The 15889-nt window shown below is 43.4% G+C and overlaps 1 protein-coding gene across 2 annotated transcripts; it reads left to right on the plus strand.

Moving 5' to 3' along the window:
• The first annotated feature begins 370 nt into the window (after positions 1-370).
• On the plus strand, positions 371-14495 carry man2a2 (mannosidase, alpha, class 2A, member 2). Of its 2 annotated transcripts, XM_054733205.2 has the most exons (23): positions 371-718; positions 1072-1329; positions 2432-2576; positions 3256-3427; positions 4206-4333; positions 4678-4851; positions 5116-5302; positions 5734-5911; positions 6195-6397; positions 7077-7259; positions 7346-7460; positions 7578-7648; positions 7733-7898; positions 8487-8723; positions 9324-9446; positions 9696-9810; positions 9964-10097; positions 10184-10325; positions 10439-10572; positions 12042-12119; positions 12467-12658; positions 12732-12845; positions 14114-14495. In XM_054733205.2, the coding sequence occupies exons 1-23, from the start codon at positions 587-589 to the stop codon at positions 14264-14266; spliced, it is 3534 nt and encodes a 1177-aa protein (XP_054589180.1). In that variant the 5' UTR covers positions 371-586; the 3' UTR covers positions 14267-14495. The 2 variants fall into 2 exon arrangements, with proteins under 2 accessions (XP_054589180.1, XP_015820296.1); XM_015964810.3 differs by lacking the exon at positions 12042-12119.
• Positions 14496-15889: the final 1394 nt, after the last annotated feature.

Raw genomic sequence — 15889 nt, forward strand, 5'->3', positions numbered from 1 at the left:
TGCACCGCTAATGCTCGGTGTGCAAACTGTTGTGGTACACAAGGACATTTGAGCTAAAGGGTGTTTACTCTGGCTCTGCTGGAGGATTAGACTTTGCTGTGAGAGTGGGGACTGGACCAGTTAAGCAGGCCCACATTAACAACAATCATGCAGCAGGAACACTAGTCTCCCTGTTTGACCTCCGTCTGCATTGGACTTTTTTTCTCCTCTTTTTTTCTGCAATCTTATCGATATGAATGGTTGAGGACAAGGGCCACTTTGAAATAGCCCCCTGGTGGATGTGGTTTGGCCTGATTCAACAGACTCCTTGCCAGCTATTGCTCCTTCTCCACTACCACTACTGCTGTAGCTCCCATCAGTGGTTCCCAGTAAGATTAGTGGAGGCTGCAGGCATCACATGAGTGAGACTAAACATTTTAAATTGCTGTGGATGTAAGATTTTCATTTTTCACTTCGGTGCTGTTGAGGATTTTGATCCAACTTTTTTTTACTTTTGTGAAAGCAAAACTATCTGCTGTCAACGTCTGTTTTAACCTTTTTTTTGGAGACATTTTTAATTCTGCAAAGAAGATTGCTTCATAGGAGAATGAAGCTGAGGAAACAGGTGACTGTGTGTGGAGGAGCCATATTCTGTGTGGCAGTGTTCTCACTCTACCTGATGTTGGACCGAGTCCAGCATGACCCTGCACGGCGACAGAGTGGGGGGAATTTTCCACGGGTAAGGATAAGAGCTGTAATGGTACGCAAACATTATGTGAAAATTCACTCCACAGTTGATCTTGCTGCTGGTCTGTTTTATTATATTTTTCTGCCTCACATGTTTAGCGCTGAATGAACTTAAACATCTGTAAATTTATTCAGCCCTGATTAGACTTGATTCATAACAAGATTCATGTATTCAATTTATGCAATGCAAGTTTTAAATTCATGACATGATTTTACTGTAGCTTTAAATCTTAGCTTTTTTAGATTAGCTTAATCTGAGTTTTTCTCTTGGTTTTTGTTTTGAGAAAGTCAGCATTTAGATTTGAGGTGACCTTAGATGCATCTCTAAAATGTTTTTTTTTTCAGAGCCAAATCTCAGTCCTGCAGAACCGGATAGAGCAGCTGGAGCAGCTCCTGGAAGAAAATCATCAAATTATCAGCCACATAAAGGACTCTGTGATGGAGCTGACAGACACAGGAGCTGTGTCTCCCAGTGGCCACCTGCCATTTAAAAGTGCCAATGGATCCTGGGTCCTACCCTTTGATGGCCATCCCACTTTCCTCGCCGTAAAGCCTCAGGATTGCCAGTTTGCTGTGGCAAGTCGTGCTAAAACAGACGTTCAGGTGAACGAGCTTTGCTACAAAACAGCTGAAATGTGAAATGATCAAGTGTAATTTAAGGCCAACCAGTTGCTACTGAATAGTTTTTATTTTCATACTGGTAAAAGAAAATGGAGCAATTGGGACACGGCTACATAACATCCCAAAGGATCTATTGCAAATGTCTGGCACCAAGGCTTCAGTAATAGATCCTTTGGGTCTTGTGAATAGTGTGGAGGGTTTCTTTGAATTGATGCTTTTTCACCTTTCGATCCCATTGGTTGTTATCTGAGATCTTTGGAGGTCAGCCAAACACTCGTGACTCTTTATCATCCTCATGAGACGCTTCTGAGCACCTTTTGTCTGAGCTTTGCATTTAATTGGATTAGTTTTGTTTTAATTTCAGCTCCAAACAATAACAGAAATTACGTAATTCACAAAAAAAAATCAGATTTGTCACATTTATCTTGTTCTAGTTTTATTGTCTTTAGAATGATTTATTTTCTGTGTTTTGTGGTGGAGTTTTAACAAACCAGAGCGAGAGCAAAACACACGGGCAATATTAGAAATGTCACAAATGCTGTAGGTTAATTATTTCTGTTTACAATCCCAACTAATTCTGTGTTATAGTGTTCAGGGATTTCTTTTTCTCCTATAGTTATATTTTCTAGCATCAACATTCCTGAAGAATAACACTTTTTTTTCCTTCTGCTTGAACTTCTGGTCTTTCGTAGCAGCTTTTCTCTGCTTTTATAGCAGTTTTTTTCTAGCCATGTTTGGTTCCTGTCACTAATCAACCAAGTGGAAATTTAAGTTTGTTAATTTATTATGAATGTTTTAAATTGAATTGATATATTACATAAATGTTTTAATTCGAAGTAGATCTGAACAAATTTTTATATTTTTCTTTTTAATTGATTCTTATAATTAAAGTAATTTTGGTCTAGGTAATTGCCAGCAAACATCTCAACTCTTCCACCTGCTGATATAAGTTGGTACCCGTAGTCTTCTTGTTTTGTGAACTTTAATATCTTGACTAACATGTTTACTTTGGTTGGATTGCTGTGTGTATTTCCTCTTTTTTTTTTGAGCTTTTCTTTTTAACAAGCGCTTGTTTCATTTTTAGATGCTGGATGTGTACTCCCTGCTAAAGTTTGATAACCCTGATGGTGGGGTATGGAAGCAGGGCTTTGACATTACTTACGAACCGGACGAGTGGGACAACGAACCGCTACAAGTATTTGTTGTCCCCCACTCTCACAATGATCCAGGTCAGTTGCTCACAGAGGAGTTTGTCTCGGTTTGTGGAGAGAAAGTCGTGATTTCGTCTGCGCTGGAGGGTAGTAAGAAGGATGCACAAGTCAATTTAAATCATCCGCTATTTTCATCAGCATAATGCTGATATGATTGACGGCATGGCGGTAAATAATAGAATTAGGGGTACATTGCTTTTGGAAACCTGGCGCTATTTATAGATCAGCTGGGCTAAAATGTTTTAGTCTCCAGTGTTTCCATGGAGCATGTTTACCAGCCTGTGATGGTGTTTTCTACTTTGACAGGTGCTGATTGATATGTTGACAGGATGCAGAGACTTGCAAATTGTGTCCATTAACAGTAGGGATGGGCTTTATTCAGGGCTGTTTTGCAGCCTGATTTCTAGACAAGTGTTTTTGCAGCAAATATTAATGTGACACTTTTGGAATAGGATGCAAGACGTTACGTCACTAGATTTAAACATTAAAGTAAGAACGTTTCAGTCGCTTTCCCGGAGCTATTTCTGCTCTGAATGGACTAGCTCTGCTTGAATAAAATATAAGTTTATTTCGGAGTCGTTGCTGCACATTATTTTTGCAGCTTTGAGTCTGCCTGCCTTTTTTTATTTTTATCTGTTGGCTAGATAAAAACAGTATTCTGTTTCTAGTGCTTCTGAGCTTGGTCCTGTGTTGATAGGTTGGGTCAAGACTTTTGACAAGTACTTCACAGACCAGACGCAACACATTTTGAACAACGTGGTCGTGAAGCTGGCCGAGGATCCTCGCCGGAAGTTCATCTGGTCTGAGATTTCCTTCTTCGCCAAGTGGTGGGAGACTGCAGACGTGTACAAACAGGAGGCCATGCGAAAGTGAGTTTCAGCTTTGTGAAGCAAGCGGCCATTTTCTCTCTTAAAAGTCAGATTTACACATTTTAAAGGTGTGGAACATGAGGAAAAACCGTTATTAAGTCACTCTGAGTTTCTCGTGCAGGCTGAACATAAAAATAGTCTCCTACACCTATCTCCTGCATAGCGTCTGATGGAGAGTAGACTGTGAAACTCCTGACAGATGTTCATCACACTGTCACTTAACGTTCATGTTTTCACCCATCTTGACTCACAACGAGGAAGGCTGTTGTTGGTTAAGCGTCCAGGAGTCGGCACAGAATATCTTGGCTAGTAGAAGCTAACTGTTAGCATTAGCAACTCCACCACACAGAACTCCTCCAGGCTTGTGCGATTAGTTGAGGTAAAACATTAATGTTGCAGAGCAAACAGTCAGTGGTAGAGTTGGGTTACTTTTAGCCAATCAGAGGTGAATGTTCAAATATCAGGAAATAAGTTTCCAAAACCTGCCGTCTGAAACTATTTTCTCCTCCAGCTGACTTGGACTTCCTGATTCAGGTGCATCTGGGCTTTTTTTTTTTATCCTGACCGTGACTACCAAGGCATTAATTCCTACTAGAGACCACTGCAAATGTATTGATTAAACAAGTGTTCGACACCTTTAAGAGCAGCATAGTGGAGGGGATATCTAATAGATTATGGGAAGCTCTGAAAGTAGCTGGTTACCTGGTTAGTGTGACTTTGCCACGTTAGAGCTGGATTATTCTCACCTTGATTCTTTAATCTCGTCTTTTGAACACAGGCTAATCCTTGGAGGACAGATGGAGATGGTGACCGGAGGCTGGGTGATGACGGATGAAGCCAACGCTCACTACTTCGCCATGATTGACCAGCTCATCGAAGGGCATCAGTGGTTGGAAAGAAATCTAGGTATGCACCGGATCAGAAATGATTCCTTATTAAGGCCCTGTCGTTAATATTCAGGGGAATGATGTGGAAACGCTTTAAGTGGCTCTTATGGGAACATTTTTGGGACTCTCGCCTTCACACGACTCTAAATTATTCCTCTCACCTGTGTGCTTGATGGTAAATTGAGGCTCGACATCATCCCACATGCAGCAGTTGCAGCGTTACGCTCTGTGGGTGACAAAATGATCTGTGGTACTTTCAGTGCATCTCGGTGCGGAGGGGGATTTCCTTTAAAGAAAAAAATCGTATTTCTGTCTTTATCCAAGCGTATAACTGAAATGCTTGCTTCCTGTTTGATGTCACAGGTATAACTCCTATCAGCGGGTGGGCGGTGGACCCGTTTGGTCACAGCGCCACCATGCCTTATCTCCTGAAGAGGGCCAACCTGACCAGCATGCTCATCCAAAGGATCCACTACTCAATTAAAAAACACTTTTCCTCCACCCGCAGTCTGGAGTTTATGTGGAGGCAGGCATGGGGTGAGTGGACTAGCGCCAGCGACGACTATGAGCTCATTTAAGGACGAGCCAAGCTACTTTTCTGACATTTTTAAAAACCAAGGTGAATTTTGTAAAGTAAACACTGAAATAGCCTCAGCAGCTGTCTGTTATCCTTTCTGAAGGAACTTAACAGCAGTCATGGATTTACTCATTTTCTTATATCAGTTTGTGATGAGTCAGTGCTCATATATTAACAACTTAACAGGTCTTAGGATTCATTTTCTATCTGTGCTTCATTAACAGACACCGGGTCGAGCACGGACATGTTTTCCCACATGATGCCCTTTTATAGCTACGATGTGCCTCACACCTGTGGACCCGATCCGAAGATCTGCTGTCAGTTCGACTTTAAGAGATTACCCGGCGGTCGCATCAACTGTCCCTGGAAAGTGCCTCCAAAAGCAGTGGTGGAGGCCAACGTGGCAGAAAGGTGAGTTTACCTTTTAGGATTGAATAAATCCATGAAATTAACGGGTTAAATCCAAATGAACAGGTTTGGTTTGTTGAGATTAGTTTAAAATATTCATTAGTCAAAAGCATTAGTAGTGGTCAGCGGGTGTAGTTCTTTCTGCGTGGTGTCTAGGTCACAGGAGATTTGTCAGTGGACTGTGTTTTCTGTAATGGCCTCTTAATAAACTCGACTTGAACTGGTGCCAGCGACAACAGCCAGAGTGAAAATGAACTGAGGGAGGTGGACATGTCCTAGAGCCTCATCATGGAGCTTTTAGAGGTTTTTTCATTGAAAAATGCCTCCAGAGTCAATTAGATCCGTTTCAATCATGCAGCGTCGCAATTTCCTAACCAAACCGTCAAATGCAAATTTCTGCTCCTTCTCATCCTCCTCCTCCTCTTTTTATGCAGAGCACAGCTGCTTTTGGATCAGTACCGTAAAAAGTCGAAACTCTACCGCAGCAAGGTGCTGCTCGTTCCTCTCGGAGACGACTTCCGCTACGACAAAGCCCTGGAGTGGGATCAGCAGTACATCAATTACCAGAAGCTGTTTGACTACATGAATTCTCACCCCGAGCTGCACGTTCGGGTGAGGAAATGGTGCACAGGCTGCCAAAACACTCCTTGTTTTCTTTCTCGTTGTTTTCATGCCTATCAGGATGAAGTGTGCTCAGAATTGCAGTGAGAATGAATTATGCAGTCGGCTTTTTAACTCGCTGACAGAACAAAGAATCTGTCATCGCTTGATGTCTGGTACAAAAGATGTAATGTGTGATGTAAGATGAAAAGCCTGCGCATAACAATGAGACTTTTATTTATTTTGTTTAGCTGTTTGTGTTTTTTTAACTGTCTACTCTTCCTGACTCCTCCAGGCTCAGTTTGGGACTCTCACAGATTACTTTAGTGCGTTGTACAAGGCTTACGGAGTGGCTCCAGGATCTCGACCAGGGGACTTCCCTGTGCTCAGTGGGGATTTCTTTGCCTACGCGGATCGGGAAGACCACTACTGGACTGGTTATTACACCTCTCGCCCCTTTTACAAAAGCCTGGACCGTGTGATTGAGTCGCATCTCAGGTAGAGTCGATTTTTAATGGTGCATCACTCATGAAGTCAACAGAGAAAATTCTTGTAAAATGTAAAAATCTAAGATTTTTTCTGAATTTGTTTTAATAATCTGTCTCATTTTGCAAAATTAAACAAAAACTGAGTCTGTACAGGGTATCCGCGGGTCCTTAAAAAGTCTTAAATTTGCTTTTCCAAATTTAAGGCCTTAAAAATCCTTAAAAATGACATAATCCTTAAATACAGTTTCCAAAGGTCTTAAATTACCAAAGACCTAATAAACAAGATTATTTTATTTCTATATAATTTTCGTGAGTTTCTAGTCCGTGTTCAGCATTTTTTGTGTATGATGTTGACGTAAGTGGAACCGTACACATTCAGTTGGTTGTGAAAGGGGGCTATTTTTAGATGAGCACATTAGCTGGTTAAGCTAGTGGGAGCTTGCACCATGGGGAAGTGCAAGTTTAATGGTAACTGGATGGTTAATCCCAAGTTTGCGACGTGGTTAGCACCGGTTCCAGGCAATAGCTGGAAATTATAGCTTCAATTTAATTTTTAAAAATAGCTTAAATTTGGTCAAAGTGGCCATAAAAAAAGGTCTTAAAAAGTCTTAAATTTGGCTCCCTTAAACCTGCAGATACCCTGTCTGTAGTTCACTGAGCAAATATGTTCTTATTTGATTGTCCTCCAGGGGGGCGGAGATCCTCTACAGCCTGGCGGTGGCAAACGCTCGCCATGCAGGGATGGAAGGACGCTACCCTGTCTCCGACTACGCCCTTCTCGTTGATGCAAGACGGTCAGTCGGCCTCTTCCAGCACCACGACGCCATTACTGGCACCGCGAAGGAGAATGTCGTCATCGACTACGGCACCAAGTAGGACTCGGAGAGCTGAGGAAGAACATCACTTGTTAATTAATTCTCATTGGTCATGATGTGAGCATCTCACTTTTCCATCTCAGATTGCTACGAGCACTCATCGGTTTGAAGAGAGTCATCATCAATGCTGCTCATTTCCTGGTGATGAAGAACAAAGAGTTTTATCGCTTCTACCAGACAGAGCCCTTTCTGGAGACGGTGAGTGGAAACGTCCACTGATGCATCTGTCATCGCATCGTTAGCGGATGAAAAGAAAAAAAAAACAAAATTATTGCATTTTCTGAATATGTTCTGAAACGTATTCAACACCTGCAGGATGACAGACGTGCTACTCAAGACTCTCTGCCTCAGCGCACCTTAATCGAGCTGGACCCAGCAGGGCCGAGGTTTTATTCCACCCTCTCACAGCTGCTGCCACTCCTACATCCTTCTGAGCTCCTGATTGCTATTTCCTCCTGTCTGTCCGCCAGGTACTTGGTTCTGTTCAACCCCATCGAGCAGGAGCGTCTGTGCACGGTGACAGTGTTGGTGAACACGATGCGGGTACGGATGCTCACTGAGGACGGACAGACTCTCCCGGTGCAGCTGAGTCCTCAGTGGAGCTCTGGGACTCAAATGAGTGCCGAAGTGTTTGAGGTAAGATGACTGATGTTTACGAGACTGCTGGTTTCTGCAGAGAAGTCTGTATTGTGTCTGGGAAAAGGGGTAAACAAAAGCCCCAAACCTGCACACAGCTTTGCTGCTGTTAATCTTTTATACTTCAGGGAAGAAAAAGTCTCAAAGAATGCATCTTATCTGCTTTTCTAGTTAAATATTTTCTTTAAAGCTTTATCTATATTTGTTTTCTTCACATCAGTCTATTCAGTCAGGGTCTAAACAAAAGTCGTCCTTCAGAGTAAAAAAAAAACAACTAAAGTTGAATCTTTGCTTGTATCTTCAAGTATTTAAGCTTTTGCTTCAGTGTCACTTTTATTTGTGTTTTTAACTATAAAGCTGTTCGCTCACTTAAAAAAAAATTTCAGTTTCCATGGAAGCCAAAATACAAAGGCTCTAATTAACTCCACCTTTGTTCACTTTTTAATTCCAAAGCTTTTAACTTTAAATCGGAGCCGTTTGTTCAGCACTCGTTTAATTAAAAGGAACTTTTAGACGGGAGTGTTTTGGGTTTTGCTCTTGTTTGCTGTTCTTTGTTATAAATTCATATCAAACCTTTCTTCTGCCCAGGCAACATTCATGGTGCGTTTGCCGGCTCTTGGTCTGGCGGTTTTCCATCTCTACGACTCCGCGGACTCGCCCATGACCTTCCGCTCCGACATCGTTCTCAGGCTGCCTAGTCAGAGCATCACCGCTCGGGCCCTGGATCCACTTCCTGTCCGCTCTCAGCCGGCTGACTCTCAGACCTTCTACATCAGCAGTCAGACGCTGACGCTGGGTTTCTCTGGAACCACCGGGCTGCTGGAGGTGAGTGTTCTTTTTGCTTCCTTCTATATTAAAGCAGATTTTTCATATTTTTAGGTCATTTTCTTGAGTCGGTATGCGCTAAAACGATCCTTTTACAGGGTGAACGAAAACTGTCTGAGCCCCTTCTGCCCCTTCTGAGCAGGTGAAGCCTCAGAAGAGATAGAAAACATTCATCTGATGAAGCTAAAAAGTAAAAAGGGCATCCAACCACTGACAAGAGTAAATATTGGGAGTTTTCTAAATGGCGAGTGCTCAGACATTATTCCTGCATGTTTTAGATCATGAACACAGGTGATTTGCCTGATTTTGTGATGAACCACTCATGTAGACACTAATGAAGGCTGAGGAGACATTGCAGCAGTTAGATGAAGGTGTTAAAAACACAAACACACAGCGAGGAGTTTCAGGTTTGGTTTTATCACAGTGAACTAAAACGGACATTAAAGGGTTAAAAAAGCCAAAACTGCAAAGTTTCCTTTTAAGTCAAGCTGGATTTCCACATAAAGCGTAGCTCCCTCATCAAAGTGAGCAGGGCTCGTCTTGTTGCTACTAAATCAGCCTTTCATCTGTTCCTGCTTTTTGTTGCTTTTCCATCTGCAGAGCATCAAGCGGAAGGATGATAACCTAGAAGTGAAGGTTCACATGCAGTTCATGGTCTACGGTACGCGTCCTTCCAAAGACAAAAGTGGAGCTTACCTCTTCCTGCCAGATGGGAAAGCAAAGGTACTCTCTCGATTGAGTCGCTCCTGTAGTTTCCTCTGAGGGACGGGATCTCCCGTGGTTTTCATCTTATTTTATCCTGCTGGGAAGCTCAGGGTAGAAATCCTGTCAGACTGGCTGCTGCTGTGTCATCTCTGGATTAAAGATCTAAAACCTCCTGCTTCCATGACTGTATTACGTTTCCAGTTGCATCTTGTTTTGAGCGTTTCCTCGTCATCTTCATCACAGCTCTCTGCCTCTTTGTGTTTGCAGCCATACAACCAGAAGGAGCCACCTGTGGTGCGCGTGGCTGAAGGGCCTCTCTTCTCTGAAGTGGTGGCACAACACCAGCACTTCCAACAGACCGTCCGCATACACAATGTGCCAGGTAATAAACGCTCAAACTGCACCATGAAGCCAGCCCTAGCTCCTTTATTTTCATAGTTAAATACACCAGCTGGTGCGACGTGACACGAGCCAATATATTGGACGAAATGCCAGTTCTGATTTGTCTGTTATCTCCCTCATTGTGTATTTGTAGGGGTGGAAGGTTTATCAGTAGACATGACCACAATGGTGGACATCAGAGATCAGACCAATAAGGAGCTGTCCATGCGACTGGTCACCAGCATTCAGAGTGGAGATGTCTTCTACACGGACCTAAACGGCTTCCAGGTCGACTCAAAGGGCCAATAAGAAATAATCGCTTGGTTCTTGCTGTGTAATAAGAAAATAACCCGTTCTGTTATCTGCTCTGGTAGATTCAGCCCCGCCAACACCACCCAAAGCTTCCGTTACAGGGTAACTTCTATCCGATGCCCAGCCAGGCATACATCCAGGACAGCCGCCACCGCCTCACGCTGCACACGGCCCAGGCTCTGGGTGTTTCCAGTCTGGAGAGCGGTCTGTGATCATTGTGCTTTGGGTTTCCTCCTAGAACGTTATCTTAGAAATGTTCTTATTTTGCTCTATTGTTTTGCTTATATATATATTTTGGGTTTAAAATCATTTTTCAGGTCAGCTGGAGGTGATTCTGGACCGGCGCCTGATGCAGGATGATAATCGGGGGCTGGGTCAGGGTCTGAAAGATAACAAGAAGACAGCAAACCGTTTCCGACTGCTGCTGGAAAGGAGGTCTCCCGGCAACAAGGTTGGCCCGATGATGACAAACATGTTTTTTGAAGCTGTATTGTTCAATTCAAATTCAAAGATACTTTATTAATCCCAGAGGGAAATTAGAGTTTCAGTACACACAATTCTGAGATCAGACATACATAGGCATAGACACATGACAAGAATTGGTGACAGTGGTCATTCGCAATCCGAGTGGCGCTACCTTAATAGAGATGAGAGGGTTTATATGAGGATTGGGTCAGGTGGAGGAAAAAAAGGCACTTCAGAGTTACCCTCCACAGGGGGGCAGCTTTGCTATGCAAAAAACACCTCAGACAGAAATGCAACAGACTTCAGACATTACACAACATAAGTGTCCACTAGGTGGGGAGGTAGGGTTGGGGACTGTCCACACATCAGTGCATGTAGCCGCGATAAGCAGCGCTCGTCACCTCCGTTTGGACAGGGGAGGGAGGTAGTTGGGTTTTGAGAGCACAGTGACTCCTGGAAACGTTTCAACGGCCTTCACTGGTCGCAGTCCCACCCAGGCTGGGATAGGGAGACAGAGTTGCCATGGCGATGTCAGCATTCCACATTTCTTCTGAGGGGGAGTAATCTCTTCAGCCTCACAGGCTCAAGGGCACCAGATTCAGATAAGAACTTGTTTTGGGGCCAGACAGAGATAATTTCCTCTCTGTCTTAAAGTTCTGTTGATCTCCAACCCCTCTGAATCCAATAATGGCGTAAATTAATCTATCCTAATCCGTGCTGATCCGTCAACTCTATCCTTGATGGCATCAACCTTCTGTGCCAAAGTCTGAATCTCAGCCAAAGTTCCAAGCTTACGACTCATCTCGACAATCATATGAGTTTGTGCATTCACAGCGCGGTGTAATCCATCCCTGAGCTCCGGGATCGAGCCAATATTCCTCGACAGCTCATTAATTTTCCGGTAAGCCGGGTAACCGCTCAGGCCAAACAGCATGAAACCTGACACCAACACCACGAATATCCAGACGTCTTCAGAATCCTCTACTGACAGTTGAGAGAGGCAGATCAGGTTCCACTGTTTCCAGGAGTCCATGATATGCCCAGCTGGCTCTGTCCCAGAGGGGCAACCGGGAGCCCCTTCTCCTTGAAAAAATTTTGTCAATCGTGTTGAGAGACCAACTGACCAGATCCATTTAAGTAATTTCCAGTTTCCAGAACAAAATGCAGAAGCGCCGTACACCCAAAGGCAGACAAAGAGCCTTGGGATAAGATAGGAAGGAGAGGAGGAAAAAAGCGTCTGAACTCTCCAAGAGCCGGAAGAAGAAATCCTAGCTAACCATAATCTAATCCCTCGTGTACATTTGATGTAACAAAGATGATGTCCTCCCCCTGCCTCACCAGTAACACTTCTCCTCTCTTCCAGTGATCATTACAGTTCCATCTGTCTTTTGGGTATCTTTTCTCCACTCGCTAATTTTGTTTCCCCTCTCTGCTTTTTTCCACTCCATTACTCAGCATGATGGCTTCTTTGCCAAACTCTCGTCCTTGTTTCATTCTTTCATCTCTAAAATGTTGAGGGAAGGAGTTCATGAGGTAATGTTGCCTTGGCAACAGCGAGGATGCTTTTTTAAACCAGCGTCAGTCATAGCTGTCTAAATTGTAGCTCCAGTTTAGTTTCTTTAGTCTCCCCTCCACCTCCTAGGTCTAGATGAACAGCCAAGTAAACTAATGATGGGGTTTATCTGGATGTAGGCTGCTGTAGAAGCAGCACTTAGCCATCCCAATGTCTCATATCCCTAAAAGACTGTGATAATTTAAGATGTAGGAAGTGACATCACAAGGGTGTGTGTGATGAGACTAGAAGTAGATGTTCCTATTATGACCTCTGTAGAAACCTCTCCAGAGATGATGCTCTAACGATAATCTGCACTTTTCTCCAGATGGACAGCACAACTACAAGCTTCCCGTCTACGGTGAGTCACATGACCGACGCCCTCCTCAACCATGACGTCTTGGCGCTGCCCGTTCTGCCCAAAAGACGAGGCGTCCCTCCTCTTCAGACCTTTGCCCCGCTTAAGTCCGTCCTCCCCTGTGATTTCCACCTGCTCAACCTGCGGAGCATTCAGAGCCAGGTAAATGGAACAAAACAAAGTTTTACACTCGAGATGTTCTTTACTCTAATCCTTTTCCTGTTTACGTGAGCAGCAGGATCCCCAGTCTCCGTCTCAGTACACCGCCTTGATTTTACACCGCCTGGCGCTGGACTGTGGCTTTGAGGCTCAGAACCTCGGCTTCAACTGCACCACCACCGAAGGACAGGTGGGCTGTTTCTCCTCAGCTACTGAAACATAAACGCATGAAAAATTCCCTTTGTGTTTTAGACGCTACCTGGGGTGGTCCACTGTTCATAACTCGGTTGAGAAGTTTTTAAATCTACTTATTTTTGCTCATAATTGTGAAACCTACCTGCTTCAAGAACAGGTTTTAGTGTTAATACAGACGAGGCCACATTTTAGTTCGAGCTTCTGCTACCAGTGTTCATCTTCACACATATTTTTATTTAGTTTTAGTCTTTTGACTAATATCCTTTTTAATTTTAGTGGACTAAAATAAACCATACTGCTGATGCAATCGTTTTCAACTTGTGCAAAGGAAATGTTAACTACACCTACTTGGAACTGTATAGAAATATGAAAAATTCACATTTCACACTTTGGATCATTCATTTAATAACGGCAATTAATGGAAAATACCAAAATGAACACTGACCATTTTGAAAGCACTGACCATTTTGAAAGTGTCTCTCATTATTAAAAAATAAACATCTGTATAATGTGTAGTAATATTTGTAAACGTGACAGGAAATGACATCATACATCAAAACATTAGAAGGTATTACTCTAATAATGTGAGGGGGTAAGCTAAAGGTAAGAGATGTATTCAGGAGTTTTATTGCACAAAAGCCTTTTTAAAAATCTTTAAATAACGCCACTAGAACAAAAAATGCTGATATCGGCCGTAGCAGCGCCACAAAAGAACGATTAACGACCGATGCGCCGCTCTATCAGTTCGGTTGCAGCAGCAGTAATCTACTCCTGACCTCTCCCGCTCGTTCCTATCACCGTAACGCTTTTAAAACCAGGGCAAACCCCGGATGTGTACTCGCCAAGCAAATACTTGTCAGATTGTCACATCTAATGCGTTTCCTCCTCAGCCGTGGACATTTTCTCCTTTTTAGAAATAAATAGTTCAACTGTTGCTGGCAGCTTGTTCAAACAGGGGCCGGCCCTGGACTCTGATTGGTTCTTTTCCCGTCTGGTCCGGCCTGTTCCGTTTGAGGATCGGTTCTTTTTCTCGTTTTATTATCTTTTCCGTTTTCTGATAGGATTTTCATTGATATTCGTCATAATTTAGTCTTAATGGACGTACATTTAGCTTTTGTGTTTGGTCTGCAAAAATTCGTTTGTCAAGATGAAAAACCTGAAAATATTTCGTCAACAAACATTAACACTGTTTTGTCAATAAGTAGACAAATAAATGTAATTTCTTTAAAGTTCACGTCCGTCTTACACTACTTCCTTCTGCAGCTGACTGTATCGAGTCTCTTCAAGAACCTGGACCTGCAGCTACTCCAGCCCATGTCCCTGACTCTGATGCACTCTAGCACACCTCTGGCCAACGACTCCACCATCAGCCTGGACCCCATGGAGATCTCCGCCTACAAGATCAAACTGCGCTAAGAGCCGACCTGAGTAAAAAAAGCACGTCGGACTCCTTGGACCAAAAACCAAGCCGGCCAAATCCTGGGTTTGTCTGCGTTGTTGAGCAGAACCACAAACACTACGGCTCGCAGCAGCAGGGGTTCGCTGTAACAGGACTGGCTGCACAGCAAGGGGTGGGCGATCGCTGTTATCACAGATGTGGGGGAGCGCAACACAATCCAGGTGTATTAGCAGCTGTTCCAGCCCTGGAAGGACTGCCAGAATCGCTCATCAGATCCAGCTGGGGGTGTGTGTGTGTGTCTGCAATCAGAAATGAAATTTTTCTTTTGTAAGAACTTTTCTATCTCTGTTCCATCCTGGACGAAACTTCTGAATGTAAATATCTCAAACGACGGAGGCGGGGACGGGCGCCTCGCTGGTGCAATTCACAAAGCTTTATCAGCCGTAAGGAGTTGATTAGATATATTTTTACTTCAAACGAGGGGGGAATGGATCATGTTTTTTTTGTTTGTTTTTTTACCAATCAGTTTACCGTTTTTTTGTTTTGGAAAGACTTGAATGCAGCGGATCGAATGTGTGCTCATCATGAAAGCGAAGCTGCGAATTCTTGAGGCGTCTAATCATCAATCATAAAGGACGACTCCTCCCCTCCTGTCCTCTGTCGCTGCTTGTAGATGGTCTGAGATTTTCTGCTGTCCCGTTCCTTCCTGTTTGCTGATGAGACGCCTGTCGGGAGATGCCATCGGTCATGTCTGAGAGGGTTTATGTAGCAAATATGTATGCAAAGATTAGGCTGACATCCACGCACAGAGGATATAACGGCGTTTAAGTCTAAAAAGTGAAATGAGATTTATTATATTGGGTGTTTCAGGGACCAGTGGGTTATTGATAGATGTGTGTGTGTGTGTGTGTCACCAAGTTGTGGAATGTTTCACAAACGGGTCAGTCACTCAAAATTGCAAAAACATCAATTTCTTGCCTTTATCGGCTGGTTCAGTTTGCTATGTTCTAGATGACGGGCTGAAAATGATCAACTCTAGCAGGTGCGTTATGATCCTTTTTGATTTTAAGAAATATTTTTGAGCCTCTTAGCAAAATATCTTTAATAATTTCTTTTTTCACATTTATTCTGCTTCAAATTCCAAACCCAGATGCTTATTTATATAGAAAATGAGCAAAGAGGTCTTTATTTTAATATTTGCTTAATAAGCCACAGCTCATAAGCACCAAATCCAAATCAGACCTAATACTAGTGTTGACTTATTCAGAGGTTCAGGGTCATTTCTTCTGCGCTGCCCGTTTGTTCCATTTCTTTAATCTACGCAGAAACAATCCCACCAAAAAGAGGATTTCTCCAAACTACGGGTTGCTTCTAATCATTCCCACTAAAGTTGAGGGTTTTTCTTCACATCGGAGTGTCATTTTGATTAACTGACCCAATAATAATCGGTCGAATCGAACCACGAGCAGGGATCCTCGGCACAGAGGAAAGTAATTTTGTATTTCTGAACAAGCTGCAGTTTGAGCTCCGCAGTGTTCTTTACCTCAGGGCTGTCTTCAGGCTCTGTCTGCCACTTACAGCTGCTGGGGGGGGGGGGTGTGTGTGTGTGTGTGTGTGTGTGTGTGTGTGTGTGTGTGTGT

Source organism: Nothobranchius furzeri, chromosome 4 (assembly GCF_043380555.1).
Source record: "Nothobranchius furzeri strain GRZ-AD chromosome 4, NfurGRZ-RIMD1, whole genome shotgun sequence".
Classification (NCBI taxonomy): Eukaryota; Metazoa; Chordata; class Actinopteri; order Cyprinodontiformes; family Nothobranchiidae; genus Nothobranchius; species Nothobranchius furzeri.